This window comes from Sinocyclocheilus rhinocerous, unplaced genomic scaffold (assembly GCF_001515625.1).
Source record: "Sinocyclocheilus rhinocerous isolate Xijiao unplaced genomic scaffold, SAMN03320098_v1.1 scaffold153, whole genome shotgun sequence".
NCBI lineage: Eukaryota > Metazoa > Chordata > Actinopteri > Cypriniformes > Cyprinidae > Sinocyclocheilus > Sinocyclocheilus rhinocerous.
Window position 1 is genome coordinate 1,544,220 of NW_015660878.1, and position 20,737 is coordinate 1,564,956.

At 37.7% G+C, this 20,737-nt stretch overlaps 1 protein-coding gene across 1 annotated transcript in view; it reads right to left on the minus strand.

Moving 5' to 3' along the window:
* LOC107725650 (prickle-like protein 1) overlaps nucleotides 1-20,023 on the minus strand; it is a 24,384-nt gene extending 4,361 nt beyond the window's left edge. Inside the window, exons 1-3 of the mRNA XM_016534996.1 lie at nucleotides 19,814-20,023; nucleotides 2,474-2,656; nucleotides 297-410 (exon numbers count right to left, since the gene is read on the minus strand). Of these exons, the coding sequence (XP_016390482.1) occupies nucleotides 297-410; nucleotides 2,474-2,644 (285 nt within the window). The 5' untranslated portion in view covers nucleotides 2,645-2,656; nucleotides 19,814-20,023. The remainder of the gene's footprint in view (nucleotides 1-296; nucleotides 411-2,473; nucleotides 2,657-19,813) is intronic.
* Nucleotides 20,024-20,737: the final 714 nt, after the last annotated feature.

Sequence of the window (20,737 nt, forward strand, 5' to 3'; positions counted from 1 at the left end):
GCCACATGTGAGGAGCCTTTTAGATCTGTAACCCAGAGTTATGTTAGGAATTTGCTAAAGTACACAGTACTAGGACTTACAGCAAGCACCATAAAACTCACAGGGGAACATTTTATTGCTGCTAGAGGAAAGGATAAAGATACCCCTTTGTGATAGTACTAAAACATCTTTGTATGCCAACCCGAGAGGGATTTGTATGCACTTCTATCTTCGCGATCTTAAAGTCCTCTAGTAAAACCGTTGTGTATTCCAGCAGTCATCTCTGTCACATTCATCATTCGTTTTTTTCTTCGTACCTCATTGTCATGTGGTGGCAGCTGATAGAGTAGCTGTCTGATCCGGTGTTTCTCTCCTGGGCTGTTGACATATGGCACCTTCTCCTCTGGCAGGCACGAAAAGTAGATCTGAACCTGATGGGGGAAAGAAGGCAACCAGAGAGTGAGAGGATTAGGGTTTGCTTTCAACAGCTGAAAGCTGAAATGAGACTCCAGCCTCAATTGGTGCTACTACATTCAACCTGTCATACAGGCTTCTCCCGATTGTTTCCCCCAACAAGGGGGAAGTGGGGTATAAGCATTTAAACAGCGGTGTCTTGTCAGTGGCGACCCTGAAGAATATTTATGGGGCGGTACGCCATTAAAGACACAAAGATAGATGCCCGCTGGAATGTTCCTTGTGTTTAAGTGTTACTATCCAGATGAAGGCAGATTGTTATTTCTGTAGCAGTGGGTTTGGGATGTGAGTGGGATTCGATACGGAGAGCTGTCATACAAATTGCCCTAAATTCTCTCTAAGCCTCAGGAATTATGTTTTTGCCTTCAAATTACAGTTTCTTCCTTATTCAAAGCTGATTGCAGTACATTTCACAGAACTGAGAGAAGAGCTTTCATGAGGATGTCAGGCCTCCCACTCCACGTTTTGAAAAATGAGGAGAAGGTGGGGATTAGAAAAACACATTCAGCTTCACTCCAGTCCCTCTTTCACTCTAGACCAACCTCCACCCCCATTGGTTCTGCTGCATGTGTGTTTGTGTATTGCCTTGTTTCAGGAAAGTGCCAACTATCCCCTAGGCACAGTCTCGGTTCTGTTTGCTTACTGCACACAGCAGGGCAAGAAAGCAGGTTTTCTAAATGGCTGTTTTGTTGGGACTAGTGCTTGAACCACACAAGTACAATTCAAGCAGTTTAAGCCAATGCACTGAGGAACACCAGCTTTGACAGTGGTAATATTTTTTAAAACGGTAACACTTTACAATAAGGTTCTATAACTTAATCTAATTCAATAGCTATTTGTACTTGTCTAATTCAATAGCTGACTTAAAATATATTATTGAATATAATAATTTATGAATTGACATTTGACATAAATTAATAAATGTGGTTTAAATATTTATGTTTATCGTGCATAAATTAACTTATTGTAAAGTGTTACCTTCGAAACCACAGAGATAGTTTCAACATAATGGTGTAATATGGTTTTTCATTGAACAATGGATTTGGGAAATATTTACTAGACAATACAAGTTCTAGCAAAAATCTTTGATTAATCGGCATGCAAACTAAAAAGCGTAACAAGTAATTTGATATATTTTTTGAAAACAATGCTATTAATTTTCCTGCCAGAGTATTGCAGTAGTTTAAGCATTTTGCCATTAATGACTTCACTTGCTGAGACGCATCTCAGTGGGGACATAAAATGCCTGCAACAGTTTGTACACCGCAGGGAGGATTCAAAGCAATTACTGCTAATTCTCGTTCCTCACAATGGTATTTCTTTTCTAAGAAAAATGGTTGACTTTTCAACATGTAAATATTTTCCCTCCCTAATTTTCCTATCTCTGTAGTGCTTTACTAGTTGTTCTGCCCTTTAAAAGTTTTCTGCTACTTTGAGCTGGCTTTGTGCTGCCCATCAACACCCTGTCAGTCAGATATAGTTCGCATGTGTGCTCAATGTCAAGGTTGAGAGGGTCCAGTCTCCACTCAGAAAGCTTGCCAGACTTTGCCCACGTCAAAGTGTACATTCATTAAGAGCTGTTGGCCTCCGTGCAAGGTCATGTGCAGCTGTGTTTCAGGGTAGATGAGATGCCAGCCAATGCATGCATTACCTAAACCTCACGTTCAGATGCTCAGACCCTCTTGAAAATCTCATACCCAAGTGTGAAGGCAGCCATCATACTTCAAAAGCTTGACTGGCTGGTTTTATATTACAAACCTAAATTGGCTGAGAATCAGACTTGAAGTAAAACCACGAAAAAGGGAATGCTTTAAATCGGCTGCTTCCATCTGGCATGAAATGTCTAAAAATTGTGGATTCAGAAAGGGAAAGACCGTTTCTGCCTGAATTTTTGGATGTCTGCAGATAATTAGAAGTATCAAAAGCATGAGATTTGCTTTATACTTCTAGTTACGGCTGTCTGCCCTTGACTTTGGTGAGAAATCCATGCATATAATGAGATTTGAGGCTTAAGGTTTACCTGCTCAGGTCGTAGTCCAGGAGGAACCCATGTGTACTCCTCCAGAGCGCATCCAGAGTCATCATCAGAGGTTGAGCTCCTCTGAAATCCTATTGCCACTTTGGCTCCTCTTGAGTCCATGTCCGGTGCCCGATTAATGGGCCAGATCACTGATGTAGTCTCAAGACTCATCAGATGGGGCCACTGTTCAGATAAAAAAAAAAGAGAGATTTAGATTTTCAAGTTTGATACCCAAAGTTTACAGCTGCATCTGTTTTGTAAAATATGCATTATCCTTAAGGGAAGAATGTTCTCAAAACATTTTAAAATGGAGTTGGAGAGCAACTCCCAGTGCTGCGGTTTCCTTTATCTATCTGAGCTTTGAGAATTGCCAGATATTTAAAATGAAGGGAAGTTGTGCTTTGAAATGTCAGCAGAGTCTTGCCTTTCAGGCCAAGCCTTAAGCTTGCAGATAAGATGTCAATGTGTACACGAAGCAGGATTAAACACTCGTGGCTCTTTCTCCATGTCTTCTTTATCTTGATGCTTAAGCACTTCAGAGTACTTTCTGTCAGATAAAATGCCTTTGGTCCCAAGGTGTTGAAAAGAACACTCCTACTTCAAGTGTTTTGAATTGCAAATGAGCTCGATATAGTGTGTGAACACCCTTGTTTGGGTTGAGGTTGGAGCTTCACAAGCCCCCTCTCAGCTTGCCCCGGAGACACAGAGAAAGTCCTAAGAACTTTTAGTCCATTATGAGATAGATTACAGATTGAATGTTTTATCATAGGTCTTGATTGTCCACTATACGTTTAGATGGTTTCTGGTCTTGTGCATGTTATGAGTTATCTGTTATTCCCAGTATTTTAACTACCCTGAGAAGCAAAGATAATAGATTTGCAATACAAAGAGGCATCGATAGATAGGGATATCTTGGGGCAGATAACATTTTCCCTGTTCTCTTAATGGAAAATGTCATTTGGATTGCCTCGATCACAATACAGCTCACCTTCTATGACCCCGGTCAAATGCAAATTCATTTCTCACATGAGTGCCCAGTAACTTCTCTGCAATTACCACACCTGAATGACAATGAATGGTCAGACCCACATCCAGTCCTCTGAACCAAGCAATGAAAAAACGGCAGACTAGGATTTTAAATCATTATGAATGCCTTGGAAAGAAACCTGAATTATTGTAGGGCTCTCTAAATTTATCAGATCATTTCAAATTAATTATATATAAATCTAAAGGCTTTGGTATTTTCTCTGCCAACTTTCTTTAAAAAATGTCTTAGAGAGTAGGAAATGCCTGCTGTGGCTTCCAAGGCCAACATACACAAGCACTCACATTATACCTTGTCACTCTCTGGCACCGACACAATGTGTGGCTTTGTGGCAAAAACAAAAACAGAATGGATCTACCCTGCCCTGTTTTCAAAGGAACATACGTAGGAGGAAAGTAACATTGAAGAGAGGTCTTTTTTAAAAAGTCGCAACAGCAGAGAAATATAAACATGCTCCAGATGTATGCCACTGATCTGACTGGCACCTCAGACAGGAAAGTGTGCGTTCAGCGCTGGCCGGGAGTTACTGTGTCAAATATGAAACACTTATGAAATAAACACAGACTGGTGTGTGGATTAACTGAGGCTTGGATTACAACCATTCCACCTGAGGCTGAGATTCAGCAAGCCTGGGCTTCACAGTGCCACTGTTGTCAAGCCTAGGATATGAAAGTTTCACTAATGTAAAGTGTCAAGTAAGCTAAGTGAGTTTGACATCCTACAAGCAATGGTGTGGCCAAGCAATCTTTGGTCTCAATGCATACAGAGACCAAAGATTGAGCTGAATGAAACCTGTAGCACTTCATAAAAGCATAATAAAAATTGTCACATGACAAGTGCACTAACCACCACAAACATTTATACACATTTTAATTTTTAGTTACACTTAAGCAATAATTTCTCTTGAATTGTCATGTAAACTCTTTAGTCTAACTGAAATTGTATTAGTGTATGTTTTTTTGTGAACTCCAATAGTTAGGTGTCTTTACACCGCAGAGTTAAGGCTCCTCTGTCCCTGGTCAAGGCCCAATGCTGCATAAAAGCCAGACTAAATTATGCTTGCTTAGACCCACTTCAGCACCTAGTATCAAATTACACAGTTGTAATTGCTGCGTAAATGCATTTATGCCACCTCTGAGCAGCATTAAACAGTGTAAAGAAACCTGAAAGCCACCTTTGCAATGTAAATTTGCCACTAGGTAGTATAGTTCTCAGCATATATAGGCTATGCATTAATCGGACTACCATTAGCCACAGCATTCATCAGATGAAAAAAAAAAACCCACAAGATAATGCGTGACATGTATTTAGACCTTCAAATTTTTAATTATGCATTGTATCATGTAAACTTGGACAGAGGAGATAAATACCTGCTGTAGCTCAATTATACCTGCACATGTACATCTTACCGGTACTAACTAAATGGGACACGTCCTCCCATATTAAGATTTATACATGATACATTTTAATTTTTACTTTGGACCCCCAAATATTTTAATACATTCCCCCTTAACTAAATTAGTTTAGCAAATTTCAAAGAACACTGGCATACATTTTAAATGAATGAGCCTCTTATATATTAAAATGGTTACTAAATACTGCATGTTGATAACATAAAAAAACAAGCTGAAAGAAAAGTTGAGAAAAATCCTCTCAAATATACATGAATGTTACATTTTTCGACTTTCTCCAAATGTGATTTGAATGATTAGATCTCAAAATTATCCAAAAAATGAATCTCAACATCAGGTGTAAATGGTACCCGAGATATTTCAAGTGTACATGTGCCTCCTTACATCTCTTGTTTTGTGACCACTTCTCATCTCGGCTCCGTAATGCCAAAACTTCATATGGCCATACCATGTTATTTCAACTGTTGTTTCTATCTGTCATCAAATACTTATCACTCAATCAGTCTGACTGTATAGTCTAGAATTTCATATTTACAGTGTAAGACTAGTTTAGACTTGATTGCATTTCGAGAAGCATCTTACCTGTGTGTAATGCATCCTATAGCATTCAGGAAAAGCCTCCAATTAGTGCAAGTTACGGAGGAAGAGTCTAGCAAGCATGTCCACAATGATATCAGGTAAATTCCGTATAAATTCCCCTAAGGGGTTTGTAGCTTGGATAGTCAGTGAGAATGCAGTTGTTTCCTGTGTTTGTGAACACGTTGAAATGAATGCATGGATTTGTGTGCCAAGTAGCATGTATTCTTGTAGTCAGACCCCCCCGGGCCAGCCCCCGAAGAGTTCATACGCCATTGAATGTTGCATAAGTTGCATCAAGGGCTTGTTGTTTTACACCAATGGCCAAGAGTTCCTGTTTTTTCAGCTACATTTATCATGTCAAGGAAGAACAGAGAGTGCTCAGGAAATATATGTTAACCTCACCGAATCAGATATGGGCTTGGAATAATTAATTATGTAACCTTTCAGTACATTTCAAGTAAACCGCTGTTGCAATACTTTATATCTGTGCATTTGTGTCCAAAATTTCTTTCGGGAAAAGGTTCCAATTAGTGCAAGTTATGGAGGAAGAGTGTAGAGAGCACCCTCGTGTTCTTCCAAACCTGAATGACTTTCTTCTGTCCAGTGTTGTTTTGGACCCCAATTACTTTCATTGTAAGGAGAAAAGCATTCGAAATTTTCAGAATATTCTTTTGTGTTGTGCAGAAGAAAGTAAGTCATACAGGTTTGAAACAACATGAGGGTGAGTAAATGAACAAATAAATTCTGGGGTGATCGATTCTCATTCCTTAATGATTCTTTTAGTACTTTATAAGGAGTAAATATGTGAAGAAAAATATATTGGGTAACATTTTACTAATTTTATAATATACAACTGGAAAAACACAAAGTTTATCTGTAATCTGTTTTCAGTTAGTGTGTTTGATTCACTAAAAATAACCTACTCATCAGAGTCATTTGTTCTCTTATCAGAGAACAATGGACATACAGGTTGGTTCCCAACCCTACTTGTGATTCACTTCTCACAAGTTCTAAGGCATTTCCATAAGCTCAATATCCCCCTCCTCTTCATTCCTTCAGACTGAACTCAAGTGTGTTGACAGTGACGACGGACCCAATGGCCATCTCTCACCTCCACACTTCAATCGGATACAATGACCTTATTGTGTTGATTCCTTTCCAGTTCTGGAATCTCACAAAGGAAAAACCTCTGAGAAGTCATATTCTCTCAAGAAGCTTTAAGAATAATGCTCAAAAAGCATGATAAGTTTTAGGGTTGTATTTGATCTTATCTTTTGAAGAATCGCAGAGTGCATTTCAAGTGTTTAATGATAGATGTGCTAGTTTTATCATTATACTCACAAAACACAAAAGCTGGACCCTCCTCACATGCATCTCTGCTTGGTCATCATAGCTACTTCATCACGATCCAGTCGAAATGCCACATTAAGCCTGTGTGAAACTGCTAGACTGAACAATTGCCAAATCATCCTAGTTAAATTTCAAGTCACCGTGAAGAACTCGAGCATCTTCCAGAACTGAGAGGTCGTTTTAGACAGCGAGATAAGATGGCAACAACAGTACAAGCGAACCAAGATGGATTTCTCTTCGGTTTTTGGCAGAAGCTGTGAAGAACCACTTAACCATCAGGATGACCTTTGTTCTCTTCTTAAGATGTTTATCAGGAACACCATCAAAATGGCAGAAAATGCCACAGTGATTCTTAATAAGAGAAATATGAAACCAAGAGAAGCAATGAGAAAGAAGAACCTTATTTTTCCAGAGAAATGACACCTTATTGGGAATGTTTATCTAGATATAGACAAAGAAACCACAGTTAACAGACCTTGTTCCCATCATTTCCTGGAGCAGGTTCACAACCCTTCCTGCTTCCTTGGAAAGCTTAAGTTGCAGCATATTACCACTAAACCCTGCACAGTTACCTCTGCACTATCTTAAAGGGAAGGGAAGCTACGTGCGAAACACCTAAGGTTCACATCCTCCTCTTCCCATTGTAAAATGGGCCGACCTTCCCCTGGCAAGCCATTATAAGCGATAACGCATATTTCACCTCATTGCCACGCCAATTGACAAGTGTTTAAGAATGGATGCTGCCCTGCTGCATTCACATGTCAGTGCTACCTAACTAATGACGCCTTTTTCAGTGACCCCTGACCCCCGCGCACACCCTGCTCCCTCCGCTCATCTCTCTAAGTATTTAGATTTGCTCTTTCCTTCCCGTGTTAATGACAAGGCATCAATCTAATGGATCATGGCACAATTGGTCGCACACAGCTGCTCCAATTACAGCAAAACCAACATTTGTAAGCAAATACGGTCATGTTTGTGTAAAAACAAAGTGTTGGATGCCTAGCTAGGGTTTTTTGGATTTCATTTCATTTAAGCCATTTTTATCACAGCCTCTGCAGAATGGTGATTACGCTATTGATTTGATAACGACCGAATTGTAATGTCTCACGCCGAATGTGTTTTAATTCACACTGTCAGAACAACACATCACAGTCTCTCTCACCTGACAACCGCAGACGGTCTCTCGAATACCATTTCTTTAGATCAGTCGTTCTGATTTAAGTAACACTGAGGATTACGGAGGAGGAAGCGATGAAGCATCGAATAGTCTTTCAGGGCATAACTGTGAATTGACACAGACTCGCTCTGACATATTTTCCCTGTCTAAATATTTGTAATGTACTTGCATTATGACAAACAGAAATGTAGTCGGCCATGTGAAATTATGACTTTAAGATCAAGCGGAGGCTTCTGCCAAACAGTTAATTTAGCAACACCTACTAACGCCTGCTTTTAAACTATAATCATTTAGGACGAACGTCACACAACGTCATTGATGCTCATTATACAAGCCGCTAGTGTGGTTTATGTACCGAGAAAGAAAGAGAAGAGGTGAGCAACAAATAAAAAAGGTTGTCTTTAGCCAAAAATGTAAATTTGTTTCAACAATGTTTTAGTTCTAATTTTTAAGGTCGCAAAATCTTAAATTGAAGATTTTTTTTTTTTATTATCGTTAAAACATCTTAATGAATAAAAACAAATTGGTTGCATTTGTAAAAAAAAAAACAAAAAAAAAAACTGAGAACCTGACAGTAATGGAAGTTCAAATAATTTCCTTACAATTTACACAAGAATTAGTCAGAATCTTCTCAGATGTTCCCAAGTAAAACTACAGCTATTCTCACAAAACTTAATCCTAAACATCCATAGTTCAAATGCACAAACTAAACATTCAAGTTAATTGAAATCTCAAATGGTCGTCCCTCCATTTTCCATACAGTGCAGATCGCCAAGCATTTACTTTTCCTTCAATGGCAAAGTCCTTATTCATACCCATTATCAGTCCATTCACATTCAGTCCACTAACACTACTGAACTCACTACTGAAGTCTGAATTTGAACTGAATTGGCTATTCACACCTGGAAACTTCCTTACAGACGTTGAAGCCTGATTAAAGTGATTAAAGTCTCACCCATTCCTGCCAGTCAAAACACCATATCCATTATCAATGCTTTAGCAAGTGCTTTTCGCACTGTTGTGTTAATATTCAGACTCACGGAAGAGTAAAAAGACACAAGCTGGTGTGAGATATCAGGTCATAAAAGAAAATGGTAAACTTATGTGCGCCAAAACTTTATAGCCTGCCAATGAATGTTTGCTAAGACACCTTCACAGGGTTGTAAAGCCTAATAAAAAGGCAGTAGTCATGTTCCTGAATAGTTTGCAAGTGGAAAGGTCAAATTATCCAGCATTACCGACACGCTGTAATGTGTAGAGACACGTTGTGAAATAAAGAGGTTTTCACACAAGCTAATTTCAATCCTTTGGACATTAGCCACTGTTTCGAACGGCCAGCAAGCACATAAAGGTCCCTGAATAAAAAAAAAAAAAACATCGTCTTCCTATGTTAATCCCATGGGGATTTATGGTGTATTGTGTTACATAAGCCACTATTGATAGTTCTCATGCCTCAGTACAGTAAAAACAACATTATTCAATACGATTGCCACAGAAATGATATGTATCGCACTAGACTGAAAAGAACTAGTCCTGTGGGTTTAAAAGATATTTGTATTTTGTCCTCTTGTGGATGCATGAATATCCCCATTCAGTTTGGAAACCTGACCTGAACCCCTGTTGACTGTAAAATACTGTAATTAAGACTTTAAAAAGCTGTAATTGCATTTAGGTGTGACTGTATTGTAAAAGTATATGGTATAATGTGGAGATGATTATAGTAACGATAATATATGCGGTGAGTGTCTGGCCTCTCATCTGCAGGGATCCAGCTGCGTGTGTGCATGCATTTAGTTCATAATGGGCCCTGCTTTAATACTGGCCTCCATGCCCTCTCCTGCTTGCCTAATTTGATATTGTTAACTGATACATTCCACTTTAAAAAAGGAGAGGTCACACTAACCTCTCCAGACACAGGTGGGCTTACCCGCAGAGGATATACACTTTCAGAAGTTAAACAATGAGATAAAAGACATGCACAAACCCATCAATTTTATTTTTTTATTATTTGCTGCAATAATGCCCAGGTCTCATGTCACACCAAAATATAGTTTATTTTAAAGTTGTACACTCTCAGAAATAAAAGAAGATACAAAAGTTGTCCCTGGGGACAAGTTGTCAAAAAGGTATAAATATGTACACTTTAGGTACTAATATGTACTTTTAATGTCCTTATATGTAAAATATGTACATTTTCAAAGGATTCTGCCCCAGTGACAGCTTTTGTACCTTTTTTTCTGAGAGTTTACAAGAAATTACATTTTTTGAAAATGAAGCCTGTTTTTAGGATCTTTTTTTTGTCTTGTGACATCATTTCATATATTATGAACAATTACAATAATTAAAAATAATTAACAAAAAATTAAAAATACTTTTTTAATTGTAATTCCAGTTGTTCTTAATGAATATTTCTCTAACACAATTTTTCCCCACTGTATTTGTAGTTCACAATTGCTGTAATACAATGTATATATATATATATATATATATGCATAAAGAATACTGCATCAAATGCATGCTATTAATAATAAGTATATTATATAAACAATAATATTTTACTATTATTATTACTGTTATATTATAAACAACTAAATTTTTTATTGTTTTTATTTATTACTTTTAAGCACAACAAATGTAATAGTAATAAAGACTGCATTTTTTTCACATTATGCTAATAATAATTTATTTTTGTGTATTTTTACGATCAATTACTATTTTCTTTACAATTATAATAACTGATTTAAATTTATTTATTTCCTTTGTTTGTTTCTTTGTTTGATTAAGTTTGGGTTGGAATATGACCCATACTGGATGTTCTAGACTTAAAGAGACAAGGTACACATACAGTGTCCACCAGGCCATTTGTCTGACAGCCAGCAATTTTTAACGTTTAAGCGTATATGTTGTACATGTGTGAATTCATTACTCATAATGAGAGCTAAATTTAAAGTCCTGCAACCACAAAATCATGTGTAATTAGAGGTGGTCTGAAAAAGTTCTTGAGGGCCTCATGTAGAGAGCTGAAGACCACCCAGCCCAACAACAACCCTCCTCAAACTCCACTGAGAGCATCAGGCCCTTACATCTACATCTCCTAATTACAATCATTTTCCTCATACCAAACGAACACTGAACATCTGCTCCTAATGCTGCTGACTGTGATTATTAAGTAGATTTTACTCCCAGGTCGACACACAGAGGAAGCGCAACAGACAGGAATAACAAGGAGAGGTACAAGTCCGTGCGATTTGTTTTTATTAGCGAGGATACACTGAAACATGTTGAAGCAATGAGCCTGATATGCTTTGCTAGTTCATTAGTTAGTTTTTCCTGGCTCCGGATCCTGGCATGCTGTTTAACCAGGTGCCGATGAAGAAATCATTGACTTAATGTGGTTGACGAACCTCACCGTCTAATGTCAGTTTACACTCATGTGGCTGTAACAAAAACTGCAAAGTACGGCTAGCGACGTGTTTGGTAATAGGAAAGCTCTAAGTAAACAACTTTTGTTAATGAGCTTTATATGATTAGTTTAGTTACTCAATCTTGAGTAGTCATGTATAATACACAGAAAAGGATGTAAAACACAGACACCTTTCCCATAAGCAATTGCGTTGCTGTGTTACAAAATGTTACATAAATAATTACACTCAGCTGTAGTACTGAATTACAGTTAAAAGAACCAATCATATTTTTAATAGAATGGAATCCCCGCCCCATTGATAAGGAAGCTAATCACCTTTTTCAAAGAGGCGGTGTCTGTTTGTTTACTTTCAAATGTGTGTTAGCTTGCCTAGCTTGAAAAATACTGTTTATATTTGCAGGTTTTGTGCTAAAGAACTGCAATTTATGACACCGATGTTAATGTCTCATTTCAAATATGTTATTGTAATGTAAAATTGACAAATATTTCAGTCTTTACCTATAGAACTGTACTTGGATGACTGGAAATAGCTGCTCTGGGGAGTTTCCAAGATGGCTGCTGAGTGAACTGACTTGTTTGACTTAATTTAGTCAAGCGGTGAGTAATGTTTTTATATGTGGTCATTTGTTACCTACCAACAATGTTTTAAAGTCAGTATGAAATGGAAATCATCTTATCTACTTTTAAAGGCAAGTTATTGATCGTATTCTGAACAATTCATCCATGTATATTTTAAATTTTTGAATATTCTTTGACCTCATAATTTTTATTCAAAATACCTTAACTCAATCTTCTGGAGAAAGACTGCTAAACCCTGCTCCTTTCTCACAAATGACTGCAAGCTCACATTCAGATCTGCCTTTATCCTACCAAAAACCGATGGATTGAACCAACTTTTTTTGTTTTTTGATAAGCTGTTTTACTCTGATATATATCACAATACGGAAAAAGATCTGTCACTGCTTCCATTTCATTGCGACTTTAAATGTCAAATGGCATTTGTGGTCCTAACATCTAAAATGAAACCAAGAATGTCCAATTATTTTCAAATGCTGAAGTTAGCATACCTATTTTTGGCCAAATGGTCAAGTGTTAGTAAGCGATCTGGTGGCCACCTACACACCGTTCGGAGAGTGCCAAACACAGACTTCAGTCATTCTGATGATAAATGTGCAACAGTGAATGTTATCTTGCATCATCCCCATTTGGAGGGTAATTACTCCTCTCTCAGCAGGGAAATGCAAGCCAGAAAACCAAGAGGGGAGTATGCAACAGTAATGACACTAGACCCCCAGGGCAGGTTGATTGTTTGGGCTTAAACACACATAGGGTGTTATACAATCCAGCCTGTTTCACATAATTCATAAGCTGGTAACATGACAAGCCTGGTGCTAATCACCAACCCTACTTTTTGACAAACAAGACTGTACTTTCACTGTGAGGCTATTTATACCTGTTGGGATAGTGCTGCTTTGGGGTCGTGGTGATGATACGTAATTCAACACCATGGGATGATATAGTAATCCTCACATAATGCCTGTCTGTGTCAGGGGCCCCTCTGACAAAATAATGCTATTCTGTTCTTTAAACCTGGGCTGATGCTTTACTTCCTCTGTAGCTTAATCATTTTGTGGGCATGTGGTTATTGTAAAGTGATACTGCACATCTTTGGTGCTGCAAAGACACTGATATCATAATTTGGTCTGTATATTGTCATCTTATTTATGATGTGTTGTGAGATGTGTTTAAATAAATCTGTTTATCTTCTGCAGATGCTGCAGAAAAGACAATTTCGGCTCATTAGGCATGAAAGAATTGGGTCATGGGAATGTAACGTATAATCATTCTCATCAAGTCCCTCTGAGGAGCAACAAGTGTTATTGAAAGGTAAAGCCCTTTGTCCCTGAACAGATGTCAGGGGCCTTTTGAGAGATTCTGTTTTTCTAAAGTAAACTGCATGCATGCACACATATATACAGTGTGAATTTCAGCAGCTTCATGGCATGAAAACCATAGAAGCAGAAAGGATGAATCTCCAAAACAAGCCTTTGCATGTTACATTTCACAGCTGAATGCATATAGATAATGAATCTCATCCTGACATTTTTCTTTTTCTAGAAAAGCAAAACGGTCTGGTTTCCAGGGGTTCATTCATATTAACACACAGGATGATTCTTTACAACTTGTTATTAATGCTAGCTGTTAAACCCCCATATACCTTTACCAGCCAAACACTAGCACACAATAAAATCTCTGTTTGGTTGCAGTGTGCTGGAAAGCCCCGAGCATTCATTAGTTAACCACAGAAAATTTATAAGCATGTCTTCCATCCCACGCTATGCGGAAGAAGCCATTACTCTATCTTAAAGGTGAAATGTTTTTTGATGTTAAAATACTTAATATGCAAAACCAACTATTATAAAATTGTTTGCACAGGGTTCTCACACCTTTTGACCAATGAAATTACATGATTTTTCTAATTGCTCGTAATTGCTTCCAATTATTGCATTATTTTTTTTTAAATGCATATTGTGCTCACAAAGAACTACTACGAGCAAACAAAACATTTTAGACCTGAGCATAACAAGAAAAATGGTTTTTAATAATAAAAAAAAGACACACCTAATCTTAAAGTGTGAAAGCAACATACTGCAAGTTTCAATAGGCTGCATGTATCTATTTTATTTTATTTTTTATTATTAATACTTGGTGTAGAGTGATTAGATGGTAATATAATTATGAGTAGCTGACAAATTTTCAAGCAGTTACAAAAAATGTCCAACAATGTGACGTTATATTTATACTATTATAAATGTATTTCTCATTTTTTATTGTTATACTGCATTAAAAGAATGTTTTACTCAAAAATCTATATTTTTATATCCCATTGCGTATATATTGAAATAATTTGCGCCAAATGTTATCTAATGACTACTTGTGATCCAAATTGAATATGCACATACTTAAATTGTTTAGATTTGAAAGCTGGCTAGATATTCATTGAATAAAGACTTCAATTGTGATCTTTTCCAAACAGAAATCTATTATATAGTGCCAGAAGCCCTAGAATATAATGAATGATTGTTCAGACTACTTTTACTTTTAATAGTACTTTTATTTTTAGGCACCATGAGAGATAGACATGAAATGATGAGATTGACATAAATGGGAAATGTTGCAGACTCAATCTGAGTTCACATCGCCCATATTAGCACCATAGCTTAATGTGTTTGAGCACGTGCATTAACCACTAGGCCATGACTCTGACAGAATATTCGACCATCAAATGACTGGTAAGCATGTGAGTGAGAGAGAAACACAGATTCATGAGTGCATGTACTTAAATAGGGACATCCTGATTGAATTGGCGACTGCAAACAGCATTGGCTTTTTAAGGCCTGGTAATGTGACAACATTCACATGAGAGTAATCAGAGGAGGAAGCGGGAAATCCATTTGCGCACAAGCCAAGAAATCTGTCTCTGAAATATCACACCTACTCTTATAAAAAAGTTACAGTTGCAATGTAAATGTATATTTAATCTCAATGCCAATCAGTTATCATATCAGCGGAAACATTGATCTGTGCTCCTTCTCAATCCAAACAGCCGTAATTCAAGCAGCATGCCACCTTTCAGCTGTCAGGATGACTGTACGATCACGGTTGAGATGCCCTTATCTCCACGCTGTCAGAAGCGGCCGGCTGCTGAACGTCTGCCACACGTGTTTACCTTGTCTCATCCTCACACTCTGATTATAAGGCAGCTGCCGGCAGCCGTCTGTCTGACTGAGCCAAATCATTACCTGCCTTTAATCTCCTGCTCTGATACTGCCTGTTGTGGGTAATTACTGCGGTGCCAAATCAACTTGTTCGCACTTGCATTTACAAAAAACTAAACAAGAAAAAAAAAAAAAATTCAAATCAATTGCTCTGATCCCTTGGCTTTGCAAAAGATTGACTCTTTCTTACCTCATACTCATAACTCATTTGTCTCCTCCCTTATGTGTTCTTTCAACTCAGATTGTGCAATACGATGTGTTTTAATATCGACCCGCTGTTCCACAACATGTCCATGAATATGATTTGGTTTCGTGAGCGAGCCAAGGCCAGACATTTGTGTTTCATTTTTCAGGCACCGAGTAATTAGAAACAACTCAAGCATCTCCCACATCGAGCCAGACAAGTGCGTTGACCTACAAGCTGTCAGTCATGGCGGCTTATTTCCATTTTCTCAGTTTTTCTGTGCTCACTTTTAATCAACATTCTTTAGCTTTCAATAGGATTTTGTGTTGGTTGCTATACTATTGTTCTAAAGTTTGGGGTTGGTAAGATTTTTTTGAAATGCTTCTGAAAGAAATCTTTGAAGACTGCATTTATTTGATTAAAAAATACAATATAATACAATAAAACACTCATATTGTGAACTTATTACAATTTAAAATAACTGTTTTAATATATTTTTAAATGTACTCCAATGATGGCAAAGCTGAATTTTCTGCAACCATTCAGCAGCCTTCAGTGTCTCAGGATCCTTCAGAAATCATTCTAATATGGTCATTTTGTTCTCAAGAAACATTTCTTATTATCAATATTGAAAACTGTTGTGCTGCTTAATGTTTTTGTTGAAACCACGATGCATTTTTCAGGATTCTTTGATGAATAGAAAGTTCAAAAGAACAGCATGTATTTGAAATATATATTTTTGTACCATTATAAATGTCTTTACTGTCAATTTTTACAGATTTAATGTTTACTAAATAAAAGTATGAATTTCTCTCTCTCTCTCTCTCAAAAAAAGAAATCTTACAGAGCCCAAACTTTTCAGTTGAAGCAAAAGAAAACATGTCAGAGTCATTTTGAGCCAAAGTGCAAATATGGCTGATCATGTTCCTACCTTTTTCCATTTACTGTTGATATGATTACCCTGGCACTAAAGACTACAATGGCACTATGAACTTCAAACAGCTACTAGCATTGACTTGCATTGCTTTAGACTATTTGGCTTCGCTGATGTTGTTCTCGTTGCTATCTGAGGAAATATTTGTTGTCTAAGAAGTGGTCTGAAGCAGTTGCTAGTTTAAATACCAGCTGGCCTGTATCAGAATCTGACTCTTTGACTCTTTCGGCACAACTAGAGAGAGCAGCATGTTTCTGGCCCCCTCTCCATGCTTGGCAGCATTCACAGGCCGGGCAGATAGAAAGCTGCTAAATGTGTTTGAGGTGTGGGGTGATTTGCATAGGTGAGCACACGTCAGGGCCTCTCAGCATAAAGGGGCCACTGTGAACCTCCTCTGCTCGCCACTAGTAAATCAACACAGATACATATACAAGCACTCCTCAGAGTATATCCTGTCAGCCAAGATCTGGGGTTAGAATCGCTCTTTCTGTCCTTTCTGTCTTGTAGCTACACGCACACACACGGACTTGTTCTCACACAAATATCCCTCTATTACACATACTAGACAAATTTATCTATCATATAAGTTCCAAACACAGATAGCTTAACCAGCCCGTACTAAAAAAGCTTAAAAATGTCAAGACGAGCAAATTTGTTCAAGATTTTCTCATCACACAGAAATTCACATATCTACTCAGTCTAAATTATGACTTTACCTTACAGTTCTGATTTATTTTCCATAATAGTCAGTTGCACAACCCAACAGCAAACAAAACACACAGATATTTAAGCAAGCCAAGAGGACACACTACATCACTCTCTAGTGCCATCAGCTGAAACCGAGCTTCACATGTGGTCGTAATGGCTCATTTATTAACCGAGTCTTTACATAATCTCAGATCTCTGTTCGGTGCCACATTTGGAAATCTGCCACTTCCACTCAAGTCACCTGAGAAGCCCCAGGGGTCTAGTTAACTGGTTTATCATTCACTCCCACATGGAGGGTCTAAGCTGCTAAATGTGTTTGAGGTATGGGGTGATTTGCATAGGTGAGCACACGTCAGGGCCTCTCAGCATAAAGGGGCCACTGTGAACCTCCTCTGCTCGCCACTAGTAAATCAACACAGATACATATACAAGCACTCCTCAGAGTATATCCTGTCAGCCAAGATCTGGGGTTAGAATCGCTCTTTCTGTCCTTTCTGTCTTGTAGCTACACGCACACACACGGACTTGTTCTCACACAAATATCCCTCTATTACACATACTAGACAAATTTATCTATCATATAAGTTCCAAACACAGATAGCTTAACCAGCCCGTACTAAAAAAGCTTAAAAATGTCAAGACGAGCAAATTTGTTCAAGATTTTCTCATCACACAGAAATTCACATATCTACTCACTGTCTAAATTATGACTTTACCTTACAGTTCTGATTTATTTTCCATAATAGTCAGTTGCACAACCCAACAGCAAACAAAACACACAGATATTTAAGCAAGCCAAGAGGACACACTACATCACTCTCTAGTGCCATCAGCTGAAACCGAGCTTCACATGTGGTCGTAATGGCTCATTTATTAACCGAGTCTTTACATAATCTCAGATCTCTGTTCGGTGCCACATTTGGAAATCTGCCACTTCCACTCAAGTCACCTGAGAAGCCCCAGGGGTCTAGTTAACTGGTTTATCATTCACTCCCACATGGAGGGTCTTGAAATACCAAGCATTGCTTAAAGGAGTAGATGTAGATCACCTCAAAACTGCTAATTCTGGTGCTACAAACGTTAACAGTCATTTTTAACATGTTACAAAATTAACTTTAGTCACTCACTTTTGTTGATGCAATGCTGTCATTCTGCCTAACGCTAGCCAACATGAGGCTGAGTGAATGATGACACTATTTTTGGGTTAAAATTTCCTGTAAATACGGGATAAAATGTAATTTTAAGGTGGACTAGGTTTATTAATTTGATAATGTATTAAGTTAGTGTAAGTTAACGGTTGTTCTGACGTATTTTTCGTATCTGTTGCTGAGCAACGGACACGAAGACATCGTCAGGCCATTCACAAGCAAAGCAACCGCTAGAGGACACCAACACCTAATTTACAAAGTACTGGCTCGTTATCCTGGCTCAAAAATAAGAAACAGATGTACATTATGCGGTTTAAAGTATATTTTTTATCAAAATACTACGCTTACGAAAGATATAGTAAGACCATGTCCGCCATTCAGGCTAATACGAGTCTACACAAATGTTTCACAGAGAACCGATAAGGTAACGTTAAGAGTCTCTTTCGACTTATATGGAAATGGTCCCCAACGGCTAGTATTTAACAACTAACAGCATTCTTTTCTTTGTATTATGGAAAAGGTGAGTCTTTGGGTCATGGATCGGTGAGCTACATGTCAGGAGACCAAACGGCACCCTGATTGACAGGAAAGAGAGACACTTTAATGCCGGTAGTGACCTGAGTGACAAGGAGCAGCTTAGTGTGTGTGTACACACACATCTTGAGACCCGCAGGGCTTCACACCAGACATCCATATGCTGTAAGTCACCGTGCGTCTTTACGCACTATAGTTGGTAGGTAAAGTGCGGTGTTTCTATAGTTTAAGCGATGTTACACATATATAGAGTTATTTTCCTTTTCACAAAAATGCAGTTACATCCTGAATCATTTGTGTTCATTCAGTCAATTTTTTTCATTAGTCAAGTTATTCAATTAAATACATTAAAATGGCATGCATACACAAATGTTTTCAATGCTTTGGATTTCTAAACATAGAATTGCGGATCTTAAAGTAAAATGTCTAAGCGGTTTAGCCGGAGACTTGTAGCTATTATAATGTCTGTCAGCATTTTCTTTTATTATTATTTTATATATGAGAATCATTTATGTTTTGATAATATTAATTTTGTCTGACAAACCAAAGTCAGTGTAGTGTAAAGCCTATTTGTTTGCTTGTGAAAAGAAAAAAGAAAAAACATAAAACAGGGCGGACCACTTTAGATCCCCCATAATTGTGTGTCAATGTCATTGTTATTTTCCAAAGATATGATATTTTGATTGTATGTATTTTAGTAGGCTACTTTTTACTTCATGGTTAGACCACTTGACATTTTGGGGTCATCAAATAATTTAGTTATAAACATACAAAAGCAACATGAATAAAACGAATACATTTTTAAGAATTTGGCCCCAATAAAAAAAAATCATTTTATTGTACGTTTTCATTAGCCATTGACCCACACGCGCATAGAAACTTCACGCACTTTCTTTGCTTTCCATTAATTCATGCCTACGCAGCTGAAAAAAAAACTGTTTCTGATTTCCCCGTGTTTTTGCACATCACAATACTAGAATTACTAGACATTTAACGACCCTGTATTTTTAAAAACAAAACAAAGCAGCCTATTTTAGGGCATGCAGTAATGCTTAAACATACTTACGGGGGAAAAATGAGTTGATTTATTTCCGTTGCTGTTAGAAAATATTCACAAATTGTGTCATTTGCTCGAGTCCAGAAGACAGAAAGTAAACCAGCGGTCTTTGTAGAGGACGTGGAGCTGTTCAGTATCCAAATAACGCGAACCAATGGGTCAGCATAGCGGAGACGCAGAAAGCGAGTTTGAATCCCAGCTGCGATGAGTAAACACGCAGTCTGCAGTCAGTTAAAGAGCCTGTGTGTTCAGTGCGCTGAAATAACATGAGCGATACTCTCCGCTGATTGGCTCAGACGCGCGGTCCCCTCCAATCCCTCCCACAAACACACACACACATTCTTGCTTCTGCTCTCTCACTTTCCGAGGGGTCCAAAGTAAATTAAACATCAGCGGACGAATGAATGCGCAAAAGCGCACATTGATTGGTGCGATATAGTGGAGAAATCATAATCTTAACCCGTTCACACTCAAATTATGTTCTGGGGACACTAAAATATGGCCATGCTTTTTTTCTGCTGTAAATGCAGCCATAATTGATAATCAATAGAAGAAGAAAAAAATCAATTTATGACAATATTTTATTGGTTATTTCTAATTTGCATTACGTATATGTTTGAACATTCAGAATTGGGAGATTTAAACTCTGAGAATCTGAGCTATAACTTCTGAGTTTACATCTCACTACGTGAGTTTATATCTCAAGTTAACATTTTGCAATTATGAGGTTATTCTTTCTGCGAAAGAATTGCAAGGGGAAAAAGTCAGAATTGTGAGATATAAACTCAGATATGAGATAAACTGAGAAAGTCAGAATTGCGAGATATAGACTCAGAATTCTGATTTTACATCTTATATCTTGAGTTTATATATTCTTTCTGCAAAATAATTGCAAAAACAAAAAGGTCTGCATTGTGATATGTAAGCACAGAA